The following is a 22,058-nucleotide window of genomic DNA, read 5'->3' as shown; positions in this document are numbered from 1 at the left end:
AATTGCCAGAGTTAGAAATATTACACGCAAATCATCATATTATAAACTAAAAAAAATTATCAATTTATGATAAAATTAGTAAACCATCGTATTATAAACTAAAAAAAATTAGCAATTTATGCCTCAAGCAGAACGCTCAAGGGGTGATAATATCTTTCTTTTTGCGTAACCAGTCTTATACCATAGAATCTCGGTTGATTAGTTAAGATTTCTAGTAACCATAATACTAGGTGACGACTCCTTAAACAAGACAATTCCCCATCAAAGAATAGAATGTCAAAAATCTGTTCTTTTTCCAAACTAATTTTTAAAGTTGTCGCAATGTGCGAGTGCGATAAAATATATGTTATAAATATTATGGTGTTGATGATGATAATGATAAGAATGTTTATGGGATTGAGACCCAAAACAAGTAGGTCATGATTGAGTTATAAAATGTGAGATATTAAAAGTGTAAACATGGTATATATCGATAACTTGGGACCTCTTGGAATAGGGAAGATTCTGTCAAATTTTTAGTGGAAATTTCATTAGACTTTTATATGAGAATTATATAAAATAAAATTACCTGTATTTTTACATATGAAATCACAAGAAAATAATTATAAACAAATATAAAAATATAAGGCGTTACAATCCATTAGACATTCGATTGATCAATGTCAAAGTTTTCAAAGGCAAATTGATAAATTGATTCTTGGTGGTGAACACTAATAATACACAAATGTTGCTCAGGAGTTTAATATAAGGAGTGTTTTGTTTGTCAATCCTTTGTTATGGAACTTTGTTAATTTTATGTTTTACATATGTGTTAGGATTGCATCATATTTTTTAAAAAGATATGCCTTTTTATAATTTGATTATTACCTTGAAATCAAGAGATATTTTTATAAAAATTGCACTTGACATTTTATTTTCATCCCTTGAATGGATAAATATAATGGAAAAAAATAGTTGAACCCTAAGGCACATCACCCAAATGCTAGGAAGAAACCCTGCCTTTTTAAAGAAAAAAATCATCACAAAACACTAACCTTCACAACTTTAAATGATCCCATAAATCTGTTCAAATTGTTATGACCAAGTAGGGTTTATGAAAACTCTTTGCTAAAAAACTCTTGAAAGATTGGACTTACCTTTTAATTTTGGAAATGATTTAAGAATGTTTTTGATATTATGTTCAAAGCATGATAAACAAATTGATTAAATAATTCCCATTATATGGTGGCTAACAACCTAAACCAAAAAACATAAAAGATTAAACAACTTTTAATTCCACACACGATATTTCTTGAATAGTGTTTTAATTGTATGCATAATGGTATATAACAGATTCACTAGTCATGGACTTATAAATGCAATTCTTTTCAAATCCAATAAATATTAGACAAGTTAAAATTTATTGGTCTTAAACACTTGTATTTGAAGTGAGAAAATATCATTTCTATTATTCTTTTCACATTCAAAAATTAAAATATATCCTTTATAGTCCCTTTTGAGCTTGGGAGAAAATTTCTTTACGTAAATCTTGACTAAAATCACACCCCACACCAAGGGGTAAGTGAAAGTTTAAATAGATTGGAAGGATGTCATAACACCATAAAAAAAAAAAAAACCTAGGAAACTCAATTATTGAGGGAGCAAGCCCCAATTAAAAATAAAAAATGACAAAGTCAAAGTCAAAAGCAAATGAAGGTACCTTACCAAGAAAATGAAAAAATACAAACTAGAAAAATTAGATAAAATAAAAGAAGATTGAAAAACATATTAAGTTAAGCAAATGAAAGTGATTCGAAGTCTTTAGAACCTCAAAACACTTTTTGAGCTTATAAATCTCTTTTTTCATAATCAATATCTCAACCTACATTAGGTGTTTTTAAAAGTTCTTTTTAATCAAGTTAGCAAATAACCTAAACTAATAAATGGTGCTCCTAAAATGTGAAAAACATTTTCATTAAGTTGTGTCATCATGAAAAAGTTACTAATTATTAATCATACTATTAAAATAAATGCTCAATAAAAGATAAATTTTTCTTGATAAATATCAAGCATTTTCTCAAACCGCTTACTTTGAAACCTAAAATAAAAGGTTACTTTATTTTGTACCTTCACTCATTGCTAATCTTGTATGCACGGGAAACTAAACCACTAGTTTTCCTCCAACATTACTTAGGGTATTATGAGAAATTTGAAATAATATTATATTTCAAGAAATTCATTTGAGTCATGACTAACTCATTTTTTTCTCAGCCTATACCTTGTCCATTATTAATAAATTGTCTAATTGTATTTTAGTATTGAATGGCATGTTTTCATGTCTTAACCATAAAAGTCTAATCTTCATGAAAACACTTTGAAATATCTCTATGGTTTCATTCTAACAATTAGATTGGAATTGATACAATCTTTGAAATTTATGGTTAGATTCCAACAAAAAGAGTTGTTGATTGATTCTATAAAATTCTAGATAAAAGAAATGTTGATGCATCTTGTGATTGGTCAATGGAAAGTTGGACATTAAGGTTAATTTGAAAGCAGTCTTGCGAACCTTTTAATGGTTAATGGAAAATAACCACATCAGTCTAGTTTAAATAAGTTTTTATAATGAATATTCAAATGATGATTCTCTAAATATTATTGAAGCCAAGAATAGTATTTAAAAATATTGAGTGCTTTTCAGTGTAACTTGGAATACTCCTAAATTTAAATATCAAGTTTAAATTTAACTCTTTAATAAACCAAGAATTTTTTTTTTTTTAATTTCTATCAAAATTTTGAAAACATTTGCCTTTTTTTTAGATACTAACAATTCTTCAATATATATTTAATTATCATATTTAATCTTAATCCAACCATTCTAGATTGTATCACACTCTAGTTTTATATTTCACACTCGCACATTACAATCTTAATATATCTTAACATCAAGCAATTATCAATCATAATAAATACATAAGTTAAATATAATTCACTACTAAATATGCATATTAAACTTAACATCGAACATTTTAAACATTCATCATCATATTTTCCTTTTCTAAAACACACTACCCTAAAGTTATACATTAGTAACTATACTGTGTTAAGAGTACGTAATCCCTCACATTATACATAGTATCAAACACACAATTGATTACAAGAAATTCTCAAAAGATCTAAAATGAGTTATAAGATTACAACAAATTACAATACTTACAGGTACATCACGGATTATACATAGTATGTTAATGATATATATATATATATATATATATATATATATATATATATAGTAAATGTACTATATTTTAAGTGAGGTGATGAAGCCCTGCCTGCATGCTGCTCGCGACGCTCTAATTCCTCCTCCCACGTAATCTCCTAAATCAATAGCATTTCATCACGTTAATTATTTATCAAAAAGTCCATTGTGCATAATACGCGCGCGCGCGCATTCTCAATATTTTCATTGTCTTTTTTCATGTTCATACATTTTAATTCATTATCATCGTAGCCACACATCAATAACACACGAGTTTCAACATCTAAACACCTTATTTCACCACCGAATTTCTTTCTTCTTAATTTGTTCCGCCATAACTCCCATCGGAACCCAAGACTTTTGCTTCAATTAAATGGTATTTCTTATGTTCTTTACTCCTCTCCTAGCCTATTACAATAATTAACAACCAATTCAAGTTTTCCCAAATTCCGAAGTTCCAAGAATTAAATAAAAAATAACTTAAATCATGTAATAACTTAGTTAAATGTGTTTAAAGCATCTTACAATGTAAGAATCCAAGCTTTCAATGTTTTCAAATAGAGGTGCCTTCACTTTTTTCCTTTTCCCACCTTTGCCGCCCCTCTCTCTTTATCTCTTCCTCTCCCTCTCACTTGATTTCTTTCTAATCCTGTGTTTAAGGTGTTTAATCCTACAAGTTGCAAGGTTTCCTTCCAATTTCTAGTTTTTGTATGATTTTCTAACGCTATATCTTTTTATAATCTTCTTTCTTCTTCTCCATCTCTTTTTTTATTTTTTATTTTCATATGGAAGGCCATTAGGCTATTAAAAACATACAAATTTGTTAGTTACCATTACATCCATCATTTAGACCTTTCCAATCCCCGAGTAAATCCCCCCCCATTTCCGATGCCTGTTCATTCCCAAAACTAAGTTGGTGTGAATTTGAATTTCATTAAATTACCTTTCAATATATTTCTTTCCATATTTAATTCTTTCATCTGGTTGTAGTTTGTTTTTAGTCTTTTTTATTTTATTTTTTGGATATTTTATGTATCTTATTATTATTGTTTTTAATTTCACAAAATCTTTTCAGTCAAAACTTTCAAGTCTAACACCATCGTCGTAATCCTCGTAAGTTTAATATTCACTTTACTCAATTTACCTAATATCTTAGTTGTCTCAAGTGTAGATTTTATCCAGGGTTTACATTCTTCCCATCTTATAAAAAATTCATCCTTGAAATTTAAAGTCATACCTATGTTGGAAAATAATCACAGGTACTTTCTCCTCATTTCTGATTCTCTTTTTCAAATTTCTCTAACAATTTGAGAGCTCTGCTACAACACTTTTATTAGTGGGACTCTTTTATTTCTTAATCCCTTCGCGTTTTTGTCCACTATTTTCACTGACTTCACCTCAAAGGTCAAATCTTCATTGATTTCTGTTAGCATATGTGGTATGTATCATGCAGGATTGACGTTTTCTTTCCAAAGCAATGATACATGAAACGTATTATGTATCCTGGCTATATATTTACATGCAACATTAATCGATAAGAAACTGGCAGAGTCTTTTCAATAACCTCAAATGACTCGATATATGCAAGTGTTAATTTACCCTTCATTCGAAATAGGATCATGTTCTTTCAATGTGCAACATTTAAAAATACCTAACCCACTTAAAATTTCAAATCCCTTCTCCAATTATTCAATTATCAGCGTAACTTTTTCGCCGATCTTGGACTTTCTTCATCCTTTTCCTTATTACTTATGAGTCTAACAAGAAAGTTAATAAATTTCTAAGCTTAGCCAAACTCGAATGAATGTTAAACCTAGTTAGGTTTCAAAAAGAAATAATTCAACAGAACGTCGACAAATAAAAACCCTGTAAGATTCTAAACCTAACAAAGCTCAAGTTGATTTCAAACCCAATAAATTGTAGCAAAAAAAAAAGTACAACAAGACTCTAGTGAAAAAAAATTTAGTTGTCATACTTGACATTATAATGATTTTTTTTTAAAAAAAGGAAATGAACAATTTAGTTGTCATACTTGACATTATAATGATCTTTAAAAAAAAAGAAAATGAACAGGGGTTATAGTATCCTATTGAAAATATCTTGATTTTTAATGCGAAAATATCTTGTTTATGAAGTTATTATTTAATATTATGTTCACTGGAAACTCGAACTAGTTTTTAAAGATTTTATAGTAAGAAACTGGTTACACTATAAAAAATATACAATCACTCATAAAACAATAATTTTTTTATAATATTTAGGATACTGACATTAATAAATATTAAGATTGATATTTCTAACTTTAACTTAAGTGAATATTAAGGATAATATTTTTGACTTTAACATTAATAAATATGAGGGTTAATACTTATCATAAATTCACTTACCTAGAACACTTATGTATTGAGTTTTAAAATGATCATTAAACTTGCAAGAGTGACAAAAATAGGTTTTAGATACTTTTAAATAAATGAGTTTTTAGTATTTTTTATGTAAATCCGATAAATTATTTTTTTAATTTACTCACACGTACTTCCAATTACACACTTACAATTTACATAACAAGCAAACACATAAACAACAAATCAAAAAATAAAATCAGTCTAAACTCCCAGAATCCACCTCCGAAGACGGATTAAGCTGCCAGGATCAACAAAAAGGGCTGCTGGAACAGTTGTTGCATACTGTGGCGCGTGGATGACACGCACGGCCGTGGACGGGGACGGGCGAGGAAGAGCGCCAGCGACTTGGGTGACGAGTGACCCACTTGATCGTTCAGCCCTTCCTCCCTTCTATAGAATGGTGCTGGTGGTGTCACTAATAGTAACCTGAAAATAGAGAAACAATCACAAGAAATCTCGGGTTTTTCTTCTTTTATTTTCGTCTTCTTCCTCTCTCTGATGGTTGCTGTTACAGTGACCATAGGTGGCTTTCCTGTTGTGGTCCAGACTGAAGGGTGATGAAGAGTTATGCTTCGGGTTATTGGGTTTCGGCTGGTTGGTTTTCTGGTGTTGGCCGTATGAGAGGACGCAGACGGTTGGAGGCTGAAAAGGCAGGGGAGAATGGCTGATGCTGGTGGTGATGAGGGGCCTGTAGCTGGTGGCTTTTATGGTTTACTGTGCTCTTGGATATCTTATTTACCAACCTGGCAGCGACTTCGTCCAAAGACTCTTTTAGTCGATCCCCGACATTTCTGATCCCGTAAATGGAGAGAGGATCAGACGCCTCTGACGTGGAGGTAGAGATCTCTTTGTAAGTCTTGGCAAGGAGATAAACCAGGGCGGGACATTTCTTAGTTTGCAAATTTGAAAAATATCCCGGATCGAACACTCTAGAGTATCTAAAGTATGCTTTTTGGTTAGGAAGCTTTTCATGCCTTAAAACATCTTCTATGGCCAAAACAGCTTGACGTGTCAGAGGGCATTTCAGCTCAGACAATAAAGTGCTCATGTCACACATGGTCGATTTTTGGATATCCATGGTCAGCTGGTATGCTTTCATTCCCGTGTAAGAGAATACTCGACCAGCCAAGTAGTCTAGCATGCTTGAGCTGCGACGATCTATGTTTCCTTCGTTCTCATTATATGCCACACACATGACCCAGGTGTTTACTAGCGGTGGATCCCTCCCTAGCGCTTCTCTCAGGGAAGAGGCAAACCCAGCCGTTAACTCCAGGTTCACCAAGATGTCACCACCGTTAACTCCAGGTTCACCAAGATGTCACTACCATCATCATACCAACCTTGATATCTAGCTTTGAAGTTTTCTATGGACCTTAGAAAACTCTCTGGCGTCTTGATAGCTAATCTCAGAAGATGGGCAGCCAAATAGCAGTATGCACAGGCTGACATATCCCTTTTCCTGTTGTCTTCACCCTCATCACCAGGATGTTGCTTTCTTCTTATTCTTCTTCTTTTCTCTTTCCTTGCTCATGGCAAGCAACTCAGCTTCAGCTTCCGCAAGTTCATCATCTTGACTATTCTCAGTATCAATTTTTGCTTCCATGCTCTGAGTCCCATGACCATAAGGAGGTGGAGTCAAAAGGTGAGCGTCACCATCTCCGCCTGGGAGAGGAAGTGATATAGCTAAGAGGAGGATTTTGTAGAGGAGATCTGTAGACACCTTATCATTCCTAATTTGCAACAGCAAAGCTGACCCTACTATCATGGATTGAGCACAGTCTAATTGCTTCACATTATAGGTGTTGATTTTTGACAATTCCGAATCTGACCATGTTTTCGGTAACAAATTCCCAGATGCAATTACTACTCCGGATAACTCACCTTACCGTTTGTTTAATTCCATCTCAGCTTCAGCTGATTTAGCCACTGGTTGAGATGCTTGTGCCTGGGGCTTATTTATCTGAATCCCTTTACCTTTTGCTGCGGCAGCTTCCATAGCACTCTAGCCTTTTCTTGATGTAACATTTTTGCCCTGGCTTAAAGGATATCCCTGGCTGCTTTGTTTTCCATGCATGGAAGTGTGTCGGATGTTGGTGACGCTGCTGTGCTGGACTGCGTCAGGGCTGCTCACGGTGGCTGAGGGATGATGAGCAGGTGGTGCTCACGATGGCGGTGCAGATGAGAAACCACCGCTGCTGGATGTTGAAGAGTGTTACTATCAGTTGGTAAGCCCCCGGTGGCTGGAGTTGGTGGTGCTGACCGTGGGGGTAGTAGCTGTTGCTGGTTGAGGGGGCTACGGCGGAGATGGGTAAAGGAGCAGCTGCTGTTTTGGAAACGAAGGTGGTTGCTGTTGGGTTTGTTTGTGTTAAAGGATCGATGATGGAGAAACATTGGAGAGGAGGCTGAAAGGGTGTTGGTTGCCGCTGGGCAGAGCTGGAGCCGAGAGAAGGATTGCCGTGGTGGTTGCTGCTGGTTCAGTGGTGGAGGAGAAACGGGTGAGGGCTGGTTAGTTGGAGAGGGAAGGCATGGGTGAGATTGCGTCTTTAGTTTTTATACTATGCTCCTTTTTAATTCATCTCCATGCGAAAAACTACAGCATGGGAACCAAAAGGAACGTGAGGGAGAAGGTCGAAAGTTTTGTTCCTGGGTATTGTGGCTAGTCCAGTAAAATTACAATGAAGTCTTGAGCTCCCCCCATCGTTTTCTCGAGCTCCCCCTCTATGCTATCCTGTGAATCATAACCATGTTGAGTGGCCAACAATGTTGTCTGTCAATTTTTGTCCCCCCGGCAACAATGATCAGACAATATCCAGTTCACTTTTTTTTTTATTATTATTTTACCTTTTATTTTAAAAAACGTTTATAAAAGCGAACGTTAAAGTGTAGAAAATTACAAAATGGTTGCTATTCGTCGCACTCAAAAGATTTTTGAAATGATTAAATTGTTTTAGAAACTGTTTGTCGGCGAAAAATATATATTTTTTTAAATAATTAAATTATTTTAAATGATCTAATTGTTAATGAGTTGATCTAATTTTTATGAACGATTTCCCCGAGTTAAAAATATAATAATTTTTAAAGGTGGTCTAATTTTTATGTGCAGTATATATAAATAAAAAAATATAATTTTTTTAAAAATTATTTAACTTTTATAGACAACTTATTCTAATAATGAGCAAATAATATTTAGTTCATTTTTTTTTACCTTTTATTCTAGGAAAAGATTATAAAAGCAAAAGCTAAAGTGTAGAAAATTACAAAATGGTTGCTATTGGTTGCCTTGAAAATATATATTTTTTGAGAATTTTTTAATTTTAAATTTTTTGTATTTTTGAAAATATTTAGAAAATAGGAGTAAAAATTTGAGTATAATAGTTGCTTCACTTGTTATAATGCTTATAATACAGAAATTATAAAAGCAATTGTTTGTTGGTGAAAATTACAAATATCTTTTTAAATAGTCAAATTATGCCAAATGACCTAATTGTTGATGAAATATAAAAAAAAAATAAGTTAATTTAATTCTCATGAATGACTTATCCATGTGAAAAATATAATAATTTTTAAGATTGATCTAATTTATATTGGCAATCTGTCTATATTAAAAAAATAAAAATAAAATTCAAAATGATTTAGTTTTTATGGACAACGTGTCTATATTAAAAAAATAAAAATAAAATTTAAAATGATTTAGTTTTTATGGACAACATACCCAACTATAAAAAATACATAGCTTTTTCAAAATGATCAAACTCTCATAAGTAACTCATTCAACTGTGAAAAAAGTGGTGATCTTTTAGGAAAAAAGATGGAAAATAATAGGGTTTCTGGCATCCAATTTTTTTAGAAAAAATATTTTATTTATCAAGTTATTATCCAGTATTATGATTATTAGAAATCCTAACTATTCGTTAAAGATTTTATGTCAATGGAATGATTATGCTAAAGGAAATATATTATCACTCTTAAAACATCCTATTTTAGGGAGGCTATATTTTTTATTTTGTTTTAAATAACTAATGATTTATTAATGGTTTGTTTATAACATTTATGATTCCAACATCAATAAATACTGTGGTTAATATTTCTGATTTTGAATTCAGTAAATATATCTTACTTTAAATTTAAATCAAACATCATTCAATTTTTTATAGCTTAGATTTAGAAATTCATTGTTGTATTTAAGAAAATTTAAAGAGATTTTTAACACTTATAATGACTTAAATTATAACAAGAATACCATCAATTTTATTTTTTTTAAGATAAAGTTAAAATATGACTATGAAATCTTAAGTCAGGATTCATTCGTGCTTTGGATGAAATGTAATAACAATTTTAAAAAAAGTTTTTTCTTTTTATGTAATAACAATTTTTAAAGAAGTTTTTTCTTTTCTTTGAACAAACTCTTTTAAAAAATAAATCACTATATTTACTAAAAAATCAAAAGAAATATTTTACTAATGTTATAACAGGTATAAAAATAAATATTTGTTGATGTTAGAATCATAAATATTACAAATAAATTATTAATAACATAGCACAATAATTCATAATAATTTAAGATAAAACTAGTAATATAATCTATTTAAAATATAATATTTTAAAGGTGATGTTATATTTTTCTTAGTATATTTAGTCTGTTATTATAAAATCTATGAAGATAAATTAAAATTTTTAGTAATTATAATATTAAATAAAATATTTTTTTAAAAAAATACCATAAATTATATTCTTTATCTTTTTTAGATCCCGCAAAGTCGGACTTTCTAAAACACGGACTGCAGCTCAAAATTCATTTTCCATGAAGTGGCAAAAGTACTAACCCCTCCAATTAGATTCTTCATCTCAACTTCTCAAACTAGAATCCAAAGCACACGGTGCTGGATCTGGTGGTATCTATAGGAAGTTTTGAGGATTAATCTTTAAAGTTTTTTAATACTACTCATTTTAATTATTTACTTGAGTCTTCACATGAACTGATCTTGTGAATCCATGCGAAGAAACCATTTTGTTTAAATAGGCCAACGCATGTGAATCGAGGGGGGAAATCAAAGATTTTTTTTTTTTTCAATATTCCTAGAAGGAGCTAAATGAAACCAAAGTCTCCTTTTGGTTTTGAATTACAGGCGTTAAAGATAGCGTTAACCCATAGCTGGTTGATAAACTCATACACCCTCTATTCCTGCTAGTTTTTTAATTTAATGTGACCCTCCATCAATTAATTTTTTTAATATGACCCTTTTGCTTATATTCCATTACTTAAAAAGGTTCTCCTGTCCAGATTCGAGATCTCAGTTTCTCTTTCCCGGTCCAGGAAATCAAAATTTCATAGATAGGAAAAAAATTTAAGATTATGAGAATTTTTATTTTTATTTTTTAAGGGTCCGATTGCACTTTATATTTAGAAAACAATGCCATTGAGCAAATTTGAAAAGGTCAGGCGTTCATAAACCTCCGTCCCCTGACTCCGCGGAACAAGCTCCAATCCGTGGATCGTTTTCCGGACCAGGCCAGTAATGCTAGTCTCACATCCAGTGTTATTAAACCCGGACCGGCCCGGCGGGTCAACTTGGGACCCAGCCGACCTGGTGCCTAGACCGGTTTGAGTTTAATAAAAGCAGTGTTATTAAACTCGGCCCGGCCCGACGGGTCGACCCAGGACCCGGCCGACCCGATACCTAGACCGGTTCGGGTTTAATAAAAGACCGGCTATGGCAACAGCCCGGTCAAACCCGGGTGACCCGGCAGGGCAACCCATGACCCGGGCAAACCCGGACGCGACCTGGTTTTTTTTTTTTCAAATGTGATATTTAAAACTCATTAGCATATATACTCAATGTTCTAAAAAAAAGTAATATTTTTTCAATGTGGGATTTGAAACCCTTTCATATATATACTCCATGTTCTCAAGAAAAAAATCATTTTTTTTCAATGTGGAATAAAAAATCTTTTAATTTAAATACTTCAACTTAAAAAAATAACATAATATATTTTCAATGTAGGATTTGAAACTCTTTTGTATATATACTCTATGCTCCCATGAAAAAAATCATGTTTTGTCAATGTGGATTTGAAACTTATTAGTATAAATACTATATGTTCCCAAGAAAAAAGTTATGCTTTTTCAATGTGGGATAAAAAACTTTTTAAAATATTCTTTTAAATTTGATTGTTAACAATATGTATAATTTATATTTATATAGATTTTTTCATATGAAATATTAATTTTATTTTTTATTTTTTCCGGGTTGACCCATGAAACCCGGGACCCGGCCCCTTGACCGGGTCAACCCCCGGGCCGGGTTTAATAACTATGTTCACGTCTAGAGATGGTGACGAGTGTCCACCAATCAAGTTTTTATTATATTTATATTTTATCAATTGTTTATTGAATAAGAATTCAGATATTCATTTTTTCTTCATTAAATTTGAAATATCCATTCCCTTGGTGCTATTTATAATTCAACTTAAAATTAAAAAACTATATAATAATAATAATAATAAAATAATAATAATAATAATAATAAAATTATAAGATTATAAATGTGATGTAAACATGATGTAAACTCTTTAGGTGGATTATTATTCTCATCCACACCTTTCTGTATTTTTTTAAAAAAGACAAATATTAAAAAAAGCTATCAAAACCTGGATATTGTAATTAAACTGAAAGGAAATTAAAAGAGATACATACTCGCTATTTAGTTTATGTGTCTTCTTTCATGGCGCCACTATGGATTGCATTATTCCTCTACAATGCAATTTTTGTTGTTCCTATAAGAAAAGTATAATGTGATCCTGATACTTTTATATTTAACATTTCTGATCCTTGTAGTTTTTTATGTTAAAATTTCACCCATGAAAATTTTATTTTCTTTATGTTTTAATCACTATAAGTTATGAGTTGAGAGAATCGTTAATTGTTTTATTTTTATATTTTATAATGATTTTTAAAAATAAAATTATTAAAATAATATTATAACCAATTACATTTATAACTTATAAATAAAACGAGAGTTGTTTATAATAATAATAATAATAATTTATTTATGAATATTGAACCCAACATAAAAAAAACTGTTTATGAGAATTTATTTAAAATAAAATATTCATTTTATTATTTTTATATAATTTTGTCAGATTTTTTATTTTTTATGGTTTTTTATAAAGTCACATTAAATTTTTTTATATATATGTATGTATGTATGTATATATTAAATCTGCTTTATAGTCCATGGTATTATTTTATTTAAAAAAACATGTTTACAATAAAAAACAAATTCTATAAAAAAACACAAATAGAATTCTCAATTTAAATTATTAAAATTCTTATGAACATCTATTCTAATTGGCGTTTATAAATATTTATGTTAATTATCATATAATTTAATAAAAATAAAATAAAAAAAGCCCCGCAATAGCAACGCGTGCAAACTGGCGTTTTTATTTTTTTAGGCAATAACTCTCTATTTCTGCCGAATACCCCGTGAAGTTTATTTCTTGGGACGCCCTTTTATTTTATCTATCGCATCAAGCCCCCTCCTCTCCTTTTCTTAATCGCATTCTCTCTTTCCAATCCCTAATCAACGCGCAACTGCAAAGTTTCTACATTGCAGGTACGCACCCGATTTTTTTATTGGTATTATTATTAGTTTCTCAATTTTTATTTTTTTTTTTTGCTGTTCGACACTTGAAAACGAGAGTGAAAGGATTTGAGTTTTGATTCTTACGTGAAATCATTCTTTCGTTTTGTTGTTTCCTGGCTTTGTTTTTAAAATTGAACTGAACCAATGATTTATTAGGTTTAACATATTATTTTTTGTTAATAATAATAATAATAGTTTGTTAACACAGCAATGCATGTTTACTCTGTAAATCCTTCTTTCTCATTTTTCTCATGGCCATCCCTCTTTAATGACTGTAAGGATTTTTTTCTGATAGTAAATGGGTTATTAAGGTTTTTCTTTTCCTTCCACTTTATGACAGTTTTTTTACTACATATATCATGTTTGGATGTTGCTTGTCAATAGGTCTCTAGATGTCATGTAATGTTAGAATGTTAGATATTTTTCTGAAAAATAATTGGATTAAATGTCAGTCCCAATTTAATGATACTGGGTTCAGGGAATGTCTTTCGACAAACTTGGAAAATGATCTTTATTTATCTTCGTGGTGGTGGGTTGTTGATTAGATTGTTCTTGGCTGCTAACTACCGGTAGAGCAGTGATTTCTAGTGAATGGAAGGGTGTTTCCCCTACCTTGCTTACTGTATAAGTCGGAATTTGTTTGTTTTAGACTGTTTTAGAATTCCAGCTCATGGCTGAAGTGCTTTGTGTCACAAACTCAAGGGTTTCTTAACCTCTAATTAGAATGACCGAAGAATACGGAATTCTTTTTCCTTTTAAGCGTGAATGAAGTGCTTCTGTACATGTATTGTTGATATACCTTTTCTACCCCTTCATTTGGTCTATGATCACTTGCTTAGAAATCTCAATTTCTGTAGCTATACAATTTGATGGACAATCATGGATGAGAATGACCTTCCTTTTAAAGTGGGTCAGCTTGCAGAGGCAAGATCTTTTGCTCAAGGTTACCGTGGTGCTTGGTTCCGTTGCAAGGTATGAACAAAGGTTTGCAGCTATGGATTACGTTTCTGAGTTATTTAAAGGCAACCAAATTCTTGCTGGTTGACACCAAGGAACAGAAAGAGCAACACATGATTGTGACATCTTCTCAGTCATCTTTTTTTAGATGAGATGTATATGCTTTGTGATGTCCTGGCAAAACCTTTTCTTTGACTTTGAGATTGGATGTTTCCGATTTTTGAGGAAATTAAAGTTAATTTGTTAAACTGCTGATTTTGTTTTCCTTTCTTCTTTTATTTGAGAGTTTGAGCTATTTTCACTACTTGGAAGCATTATTTCACTAACTGTGAATGTCTGATATATAAATGCAAGTTAAATCTTTCATGTGGAAGATTTTAAAACTGTCTTGTAATCAAAGCTAGGTGGGACAGGTTCTAAAAGCCAAACTGCTCCCTACTTTCTGTCTGCTGAAAGTAAGAAGATGGAGAGCTTTTCACATTAGATCATTCTTCTCTTCTATGCTTTCAACATGCAAAGAATAACTACTGAGAATCAAACAATATCACATTATCTTAGCCAACAGAGATATTATATGACAATTCTAGTTGGGCAATCTTGTTAAGATGAACTCTTTCCAGTTATCTGCCATCACTTTGTGTGAAGAACCTATTATTTAGTGGTTAACAGGAGGATGTTAGAATTGAATATTTTGAAGTAATAGTAAATGCTTGAGTAGGCTACTGGCATCTATTCAGAGTTACATTTTGTTTCACAATGTATTATTGAAGCCTGTTTCTGTAAGTGTTTCATATATATATATATATACACTTTGAACACTTTTTTATTTCACAAATTTCTGCTTTTCAAATTTTGTGCTTTCCATCAGATAATAGATATTGCCCAGAGAGATTCTGGGATGCAGTATGCATTGCAATTTTACGACTTTCCAGATGAAAGTAAGTTAACTCTCTCTTATGGCATGCTCTCAGACTGTTGTTATAATCTTCCTCTACACTTTGCATGCCAGTATTTTGACTGATTGATTAATGATACTTGTTATCATAACAAATCTAGTGACTCTTTCTAATGCTTTCCTAGAAAAATAAAAGTGCAAGCAACCTTAGTAATTGTAGAATGTTACTTGTCTGCCATCACTGTAAATATGTCCAATGTAATTGTAGAATCGTATGCTATACATATGCTTGTTGGATTAGCTCTTGTTGGTCTGTTCTAATTTATGCGAGCTTTAACAATTATTTTGTTCATGAATGTAGAACTAAATTGGACAAAGCTATATCAATATCCAAAGCCTAGACTCAAGAATACGGAGAGGCAATTGATGGTGCGCCCTTACTTTCCTTCTGTCTATCTTGAAAGCAAGTTGTCTGAAATCAAGACCATCTCAGAAGTGGTAGTCGTTGTGAATGATGTTTGGAAGGTGGGAGATTTTGTAGATTGGTGGACTGATGGTTGTTATTGGTCTGGAAGACTAACTAAAGCATTAGGAAATGACAAATATCAGGTAACATGTTTGTTCTATCTGGTTTTGATTCATAAGTTGCTCTGATGACACTTTGACTTATGGGTCATTTGAGCATGTTGTGCTCTCATGTTTTCTTGTTGTCACTACATCTGATTACTGTATTTAATGTCATGTTGCACTCTCAAGTTTTCTTGCTGTTACTACATTGATTACTGTATTTAATGTCATGTTGCCTTCATACTTCACATGCTGAAAATGCCTTGTAGTCGATTGGAGCTTATCTAGGATTATAATTTTTTGCTTTGTCTTGTTATTTCACAAGAGACCTTCCTTTTTTGTGCCACTAATTAGAATTGCATATAACTTGGGACCTAATCTTTCTGAGCTAGTATTAGTTTAGTTCTCTATTGTTCTATCTAGTTCGTGATGATAGGTCCATTTGGATTTCAGAAGCACAAGGTTCATGATGATAACTCTTAAAAATTAAACAACATATGCCTTAAAATTACACATTAAGCAACAAAAAAGTGACTGTACAAGCACCAAATAATGTAAAATTTCGTGAAAATGTCAGTGCTTGCTTCACAAACTAAAATGTACAAATGAAAATTTTTCTTGAGAAGCACTTAATTATATTGCGATTACATATCATCTCTTAATTGCTATGTCCCCATCTAGGATCAATTGATTATGCTGAGAACATGAAACAAATGCTTGCTATGGAAAGATAGACTGGAGAAGCTTTTGGAGGGAATTAATATGATTCATATCTATTTGGTTAGGTTAGGTTTGGAGTCAGGATGTTAGGGATGAGACAGTTGAGATGGAATGCTAGGGATGAAACTAATTTGTGTTTGATATGGTGGATGATACAAATTTTTTACCTGTCTTTGAGACGGAACAAAATACTGTAAATGACTTTTTTGCTCATATATGTTTTTTCTTATGCATATTATGTTTGGTATGCGGTTTAGAGATTTTTTTTTCATTATATTATCTTTAAATATCTACACTTTCTCCTCTCAAAAGGAAAAAATCCACTATTGTATGCTTATTTTATTTTTTTACAAAAATATAATTTCTTTCAAAACATTATAAAATTTTAAAGTAAAAATATAAAAGAAATAAAAAAATTAAGAAAATTTCAACAAAATTTACCGAACATTTTATAGTTCATATACTAGTACTGAAATCAAAAAGATAAATTCAATGGAGGGAAATATAATATTTTTTAAAATAATTTTTTTGAAAAAAATGTCATGAAAAAAAGTGAAACAGGCATGTAGTTGAGCTCAGCTGTAGTTTGGTGGGCCTGGCTCCATGCCTAATCCTTAAGAAAAACATGCATATGGATGATGTGTTGTCACGCCCCATCTTTAACCTTGACAAAGCTAGATTTTGACTGATTATGTTGGATTCCGACAAAGGCCGGCGAGAACTTATAAAATCCTTATTTCACATATTTTTTCATGCAAAAAAATTTATAAACACTCTCCTACTCCTTTTAAACAAAAATTTAACCGCAAAAACCTTTTTTAAATAATAAATCAACCCAAAATCTGATTTGAAAGTTTTTATATTTTAAAAACTCATATCCACACATTTCAACTTGAAGATGGAATCATGAGATTATGATATTTATAGATTCGTGGTGATGAGGGCTTTCATTGATTGTGTTATTGGCGAGAAATAATAGCTATATTGCTTCAACAGAATATTTGTTTTTCCTTCCCCCTATTCTCGTCTCTCTTATTTCTGTTTTCTTGTTTTTTTGTGATTTTGGCTCTATGTTTCTGACCTTTTATGTTTAAGTAAATCCAATAGTTGGAAATGGTTCATGCAAAATTAATGATTAAGGTTGTTATGTAGGACATGACTTGAAATTTTGAGAAGTAACAAGAATAGATTTAGAATATCCTCATTTCGTACCTTGTACAGAGAAAAAAATGGTTTTCATCAACATTTTCATGAATCAGACTTATTTTCTATCTTGTGTATGTCCTTTCCATCATGTACTCCGAACCACACATTGTCCTTATTCTCATTATGGAGTATTTAGTGTGAGATGAACAGCTAGAGGGTGGCACAAAATATAAGGGCATAACGAGTTACATCTCAAACGGCTTGAATTTTTTGTTGGAATCCTTCTAGCATCTTCTTCTATGAAGTTTTCCTAGAGTTTCTCTTAATATTGTGCTTTATACTTGCTATTAAGTTGCTGTAAAAGTATTTTGCTAACTTCCTTGTCTATCCAAAAATGTTTGTACTTGTAGATTGATTTGTTTCCACCCCCTGCTGGTGAAGGGTCGTCATATGAAGCTTCCTCCAAGGATTTCCGCCCATCCTTGAGTTGGTCTCCAGACAATGGTTGGACAGTGCCAATTCCTTCGGTAAATCCCTTGTACTCTTTTATTTTCTTATTAATAGCATTATATTTTATCGCTAACTGTTTTTAAAGGTTAGATATTTGACTGTGTTAGTGGTTAGATATTTGAGTGTGTTAGTGGGACTCTTAAACCTCTGGAACACCAATAAATGCTTAGTTCACATGAGTAAACATATATTGTGTGAGAGAGAATATTGATGCATTTCTAGTCATGGTAGTATTTGCTCCTTTACATTTATGTGATCTGAGGGGCTGTTTATATATGTCTTGTTGTTCACCCTTTGATGGAGTGTGATAAAATGACATGAGCAAGCGATGTTGAATTGAATCAACAGAAAGTTAGACAACCGTAGAACACAATGTGGAATTGAATCTGGTGTTATCACTTATCACTGATGAATGAGTGTGTTCATGTTTGACAGAGATAGTACAGAATTATGGAATTGAATCTGGTGTTGTCACTTATCACTGATGAATGAGTGTGTTCATGTTTGACAGAGATAGTAGAGAATTAGATCCCTTTTTATGAAATTCTATTGTTTTTTCTAGTTCCCTATTTCCCTATTTTGGGGGTGGAGAAGAAAGAGTAAGACTTTGTTTTACTGATTGGTAAACATTAGTGATCTTCTTGCTGGTTAACTTTTGTGGGACATAGGCTGAAATGGTGAAGCTCCTAGGTGCAGGAGACTCACAAAAAGAAATAAAGTCAACAAACAAGACAACAATAAAAGGTTGCGTTGCATTTATTTTCTCTTTAGACAAAATTAATAAAAATTTAGGGAGACATTCAAATAACATTTATGGAATTGTTTGAGGAATTACTATACATTATGATTCCTATAGTTCAAATACTGTTATTTCTTGAAGAATGGCCCTCCTGCTTATCAGAGATTGGAAGTATTCATTGACTTTTTCCATAATTTCTGTGTGCGGTTTGAAATTGTGCTTTGCAATGTGATAGTGGTTGTTATGGGAACACTTCATGCTTCCTTTTTATATCAATGTTGAAATTGGGTATCAACTAACCTTTGTAGGTTGGAACACTAAAAGTTCTGCAAGTTATCTTTGTTTATCTTGAAGTTTTATTATATGGAGGCCATGATTATATTTTCCCCTTTTGAGCAGTAGTGTTCGTTCTCATGTTATTTGAATCATATATGATCTTGCTGTTAATTTTGGAGTCAATTTCTGTACAAGGTGGTAATTATCTATGCTCAATAATTTTGGCATTCTCAACTCTAATTCTCTGATTTCCCTAGCTTTTATTCATGATTGCTGTGATTATATGTTCAGGATCTACTGTCAGCCATTTTGCTTTATCTTCATGTCTTACGTAGGTTCTAGTGCAATTTCTATCTTATTATATGTGGAACGCTCTTTCATACCTTCTTTTCGTGTAAGATTGGTTTTTTTTATGCTACAAATGGCTAATTCATTTTTCAATTCCTTGTTTGTTACAGGGGATTGACAATCATTATCCATGTGCTCGGTTGATCAAACCTGTGAATCAAGGTAATTTTTGGTTGTTCAAAGTTTAAGAAATTTTATGCATATTGCATTCAAAATCTATCCCAAAGTTAATAAGCTCACCAGAATTGACTTAAAAAAAATAGAAAATAGTTGATAATGACGATATATTATTGGTGATTATTTGCTAAGATGGATATTTTATATTTGGTTTTTAGGATACCAAATTTGAATGACCTGGTTTATAGTTGTTAAAACTTGGAGAAGATTTTAGGATTGTGAAAGTAGGAGACAGGTGGAAGATTTGGTCAATGAATGAACTGAATGTGGAAAGGTGACTAGAGTTGCATAACATTTTATTGCTTCTTCATCTTGGATGTGGAAAGGTGACTAGAGTTGCATAACATGTTATGGCGTTATTCTGATTTTATTGCTTCTTCATCTTGGGTTTCGGCTTCTAATATTAGTTATGATTTTCAAAGTAATGACTTGTTTAATATCAATTGTGTTAGGTAGCACTATTGTGTTTATTTTGCCCCTTGAATAATTTTAATAATTAAATTAGGTTTTTAAAAACAACAAAAATGGTTATGTTTTTAGTTATTCTAATATTGCCACCATTATTTCCATAACTTTCATGAACTTATTATGATTATATTTATTGTAATCATATAATCACGATCAATCTTATCATATCATTATCACTAACTATAATTATTACTATTTACCAATAAAGTAACAATTACTGTAAATTTGATATTACTCTTTAACCGTTGTCAATTATCACCACCTTTAGCATACTACCGTGGCCACCACCATCGTTGCTATGCATGTTGATGCCATGATGCTACCATTTCATTATCATGATTAAATCACATAATATCATTAGTTTTTACCTTTTTTTAATTTATAAAATATTATTATATTTCTTCAATTAAGTTTGTGCGAGAATTTTTCCTTCATATACTTTCAAGTAGATGATTTAATTTGTCCTTATGTAATTGGATAACTATCCACTATATATGTACATTTCTAATTGTATTTATTATATACAATGTGCGAACCCAATTATACCTATTTCATTTTATCAAGTTTTTTCATTTAAATTGAAATAATCGTATCTTTTATTCCAAGAATATCCTTTTCTTGTACAGGAAAATAATTTTATTTTGCAAAAAATAAAAAAATTCTTTAAGATTTCATTGGTTGAGTAATTTTAATTTTTTTTTTTTAATGTTTTCATCGATTTTTTACTATATCCTTGTATAACTCAAGGATATTTTTTCAATTAGAAATACAACTGAAGGATATGCTTGGAATAAAAAATTTCGTCTTGTCAATTTGGATGAAAAGACATTGAAGAATTGGTTATTATACAAAGACATGAGAAATGTAATTAGAAATGCTGAGACATATTGAAGACTTGCTTAAGTACAAGTCATTTATCTTATCTTTTTTTTTTTTTCAAAAAAAGACTTTTTTTTATTCTAAAAAAAGACATTTTTTTATAAGACAGTAAACACAAAACAGTTTTTTTTTTTTTTTTAAAGGAAGAAATGACACCATATGGACCTTTAGTTCGGTGATTGTCGTTTGCCTGTGTCTTTATTTTACTTCCATGACTATTTTTTGGGAACTATTTGACACAACGACCTGATTTTAGGATTATACTTGCCTGACATGGGAAGCATGATGGTTGCAGGGAGTTCCACTAACTTGGCAGTCCATGCAGCTGATAAAAGGAGAAGGGACCCCGAAGATACAGTTAGAGCATCGTACGAGCTGAAAGCTTCGCTTTCTTCCCATATTGCAACTAGTAGATCTGAACTAATGGGAAAAGGGCCTTTGAACCCTGCTGCATCTAACGAGACACGTACACCAGGAAGAAATATAGTCTTAGGTGTAACAAATGGTGGAGCTGCTAAATCTAGGTGCTCAGATAGTCAATCAAGTCCACATGTTAGAGGTGCATCAGCTGAAGTGGCGGAAGATGCTGGTGGGAAGGACAATGACGATAATGACCCCCCTCTGAAGAAGATGAGAGCTGATGGAGGTATATGTTCGGATTCCACATGCTCAGATACGATAGGAGCTGCTATTCTGGACCTGGAGGTGCTTGTAAACCGGGTAAAATGGATGAAGGATACCTTGAAGTTTGGGATGCCTTTGTCAAATACTGCAAGACTGTCGTGGAAGTTTTTGGAACACCGAGGACCTTCCAGACCAGAGTGATTGCATTTTAGAGACCAGCTTTGATGATCAGCTGCTGTCAGTTGAAAAACCGAGGAGGAGCATTGACAACTAGAGATAAATCTTAACTTTACAACATCACTTTTAAATTTGTGCCCTCTAAAACTCCAATCTCGAGCCAAAATTACTAAATCCATATTTTTTGGAATGTTAAGATGGAACGCGAAGATATTTCTCGCTGAAATTGCTCACTTGATAAAACACACAAGTCGTTGAGGGAGTCTATTAATTATTAATAAATACCAGT

The 22,058-nt window shown here is 31.8% G+C and overlaps 2 protein-coding genes and 1 long non-coding RNA gene across 6 annotated transcripts; 2 read left to right on the top strand and 1 right to left on the bottom strand.

Annotated features, from left to right (window-relative positions):
• Positions 1-5,747: 5,747 nt before the first annotated feature.
• LOC105129477 (uncharacterized) lies at positions 5,748-7,043 on the bottom strand. 2 transcript variants are annotated; one of them, XM_011031561.1, is made up of 2 exons: positions 6,960-7,043; positions 5,748-6,826 (listed from the first exon to the last, which is right to left on the bottom strand). In XM_011031561.1, exons 1-2 carry the CDS (start codon positions 6,972-6,974, stop codon positions 6,218-6,220), a joined length of 624 nt encoding a protein of 207 aa, XP_011029863.1. In that variant the 5' UTR covers positions 6,975-7,043; the 3' UTR covers positions 5,748-6,217. The 2 variants fall into 2 exon arrangements, with proteins under 2 accessions (XP_011029863.1, XP_011029864.1); XM_011031562.1 differs by having other exon boundaries at positions 5,748-6,829; positions 6,963-7,043.
• On the top strand, positions 6,823-8,364 carry LOC105129479 (uncharacterized). The gene is made up of 3 exons (XR_843083.1): positions 6,823-6,913; positions 6,946-8,169; positions 8,268-8,364. It is a non-coding gene; the product is annotated as an uncharacterized LOC105129479 (long non-coding RNA).
• A 4,748-nt stretch (positions 8,365-13,112) lies between these two features.
• LOC105129476 (uncharacterized) lies at positions 13,113-22,040 on the top strand. Of its 3 annotated transcripts, XM_011031560.1 has the most exons (8): positions 13,113-13,256; positions 14,144-14,258; positions 15,112-15,181; positions 15,500-15,567; positions 15,664-15,747; positions 17,982-18,098; positions 19,555-19,606; positions 21,225-22,040. In XM_011031560.1, the coding sequence occupies exons 2-8, from the start codon at positions 14,166-14,168 to the stop codon at positions 21,791-21,793; spliced, it is 1,053 nt and encodes a 350-aa protein (XP_011029862.1). In that variant the 5' UTR covers positions 13,113-13,256; positions 14,144-14,165; the 3' UTR covers positions 21,794-22,040. The 3 variants fall into 3 exon arrangements, with proteins under 3 accessions (XP_011029862.1, XP_011029860.1, XP_011029861.1); XM_011031558.1 differs by having other exon boundaries at positions 13,114-13,256; positions 15,500-15,747; XM_011031559.1 differs by having other exon boundaries at positions 13,115-13,256; positions 15,500-15,747; positions 21,264-22,040.
• The last annotated feature ends 18 nt before the right edge of the window (positions 22,041-22,058 follow it).

The sequence above is a fragment of the Populus euphratica genome, unplaced genomic scaffold (genome assembly GCF_000495115.2).
Source record: "Populus euphratica unplaced genomic scaffold, PopEup_1.0 scaffold18.1, whole genome shotgun sequence".
In the NCBI taxonomy this organism is placed as follows: domain Eukaryota; kingdom Viridiplantae; phylum Streptophyta; class Magnoliopsida; order Malpighiales; family Salicaceae; genus Populus; species Populus euphratica.
This window is presented reverse-complemented; position numbering and strand designations above follow the sequence as displayed.

Excerpts from the sequence above, each read along its gene's own strand:
- LOC105129476 (XM_011031558.1), top strand. The coding sequence starts at position 14,166 with ATGGATGAGAATGACCTTCCTTTTAAAGTGGGTCAGCTTGCAGAGGCA. Across the intron at positions 14,259-15,111 it reads GTGCTTGGTTCCGTTGCAAG|ATAATAGATATTGCCCAGAG; the intron begins GTATGAACAAAG and ends GCTTTCCATCAG. Across the intron at positions 18,099-19,554 it reads GGACAGTGCCAATTCCTTCG|GGGATTGACAATCATTATCC; the intron begins GTAAATCCCTTG and ends TGTTTGTTACAG.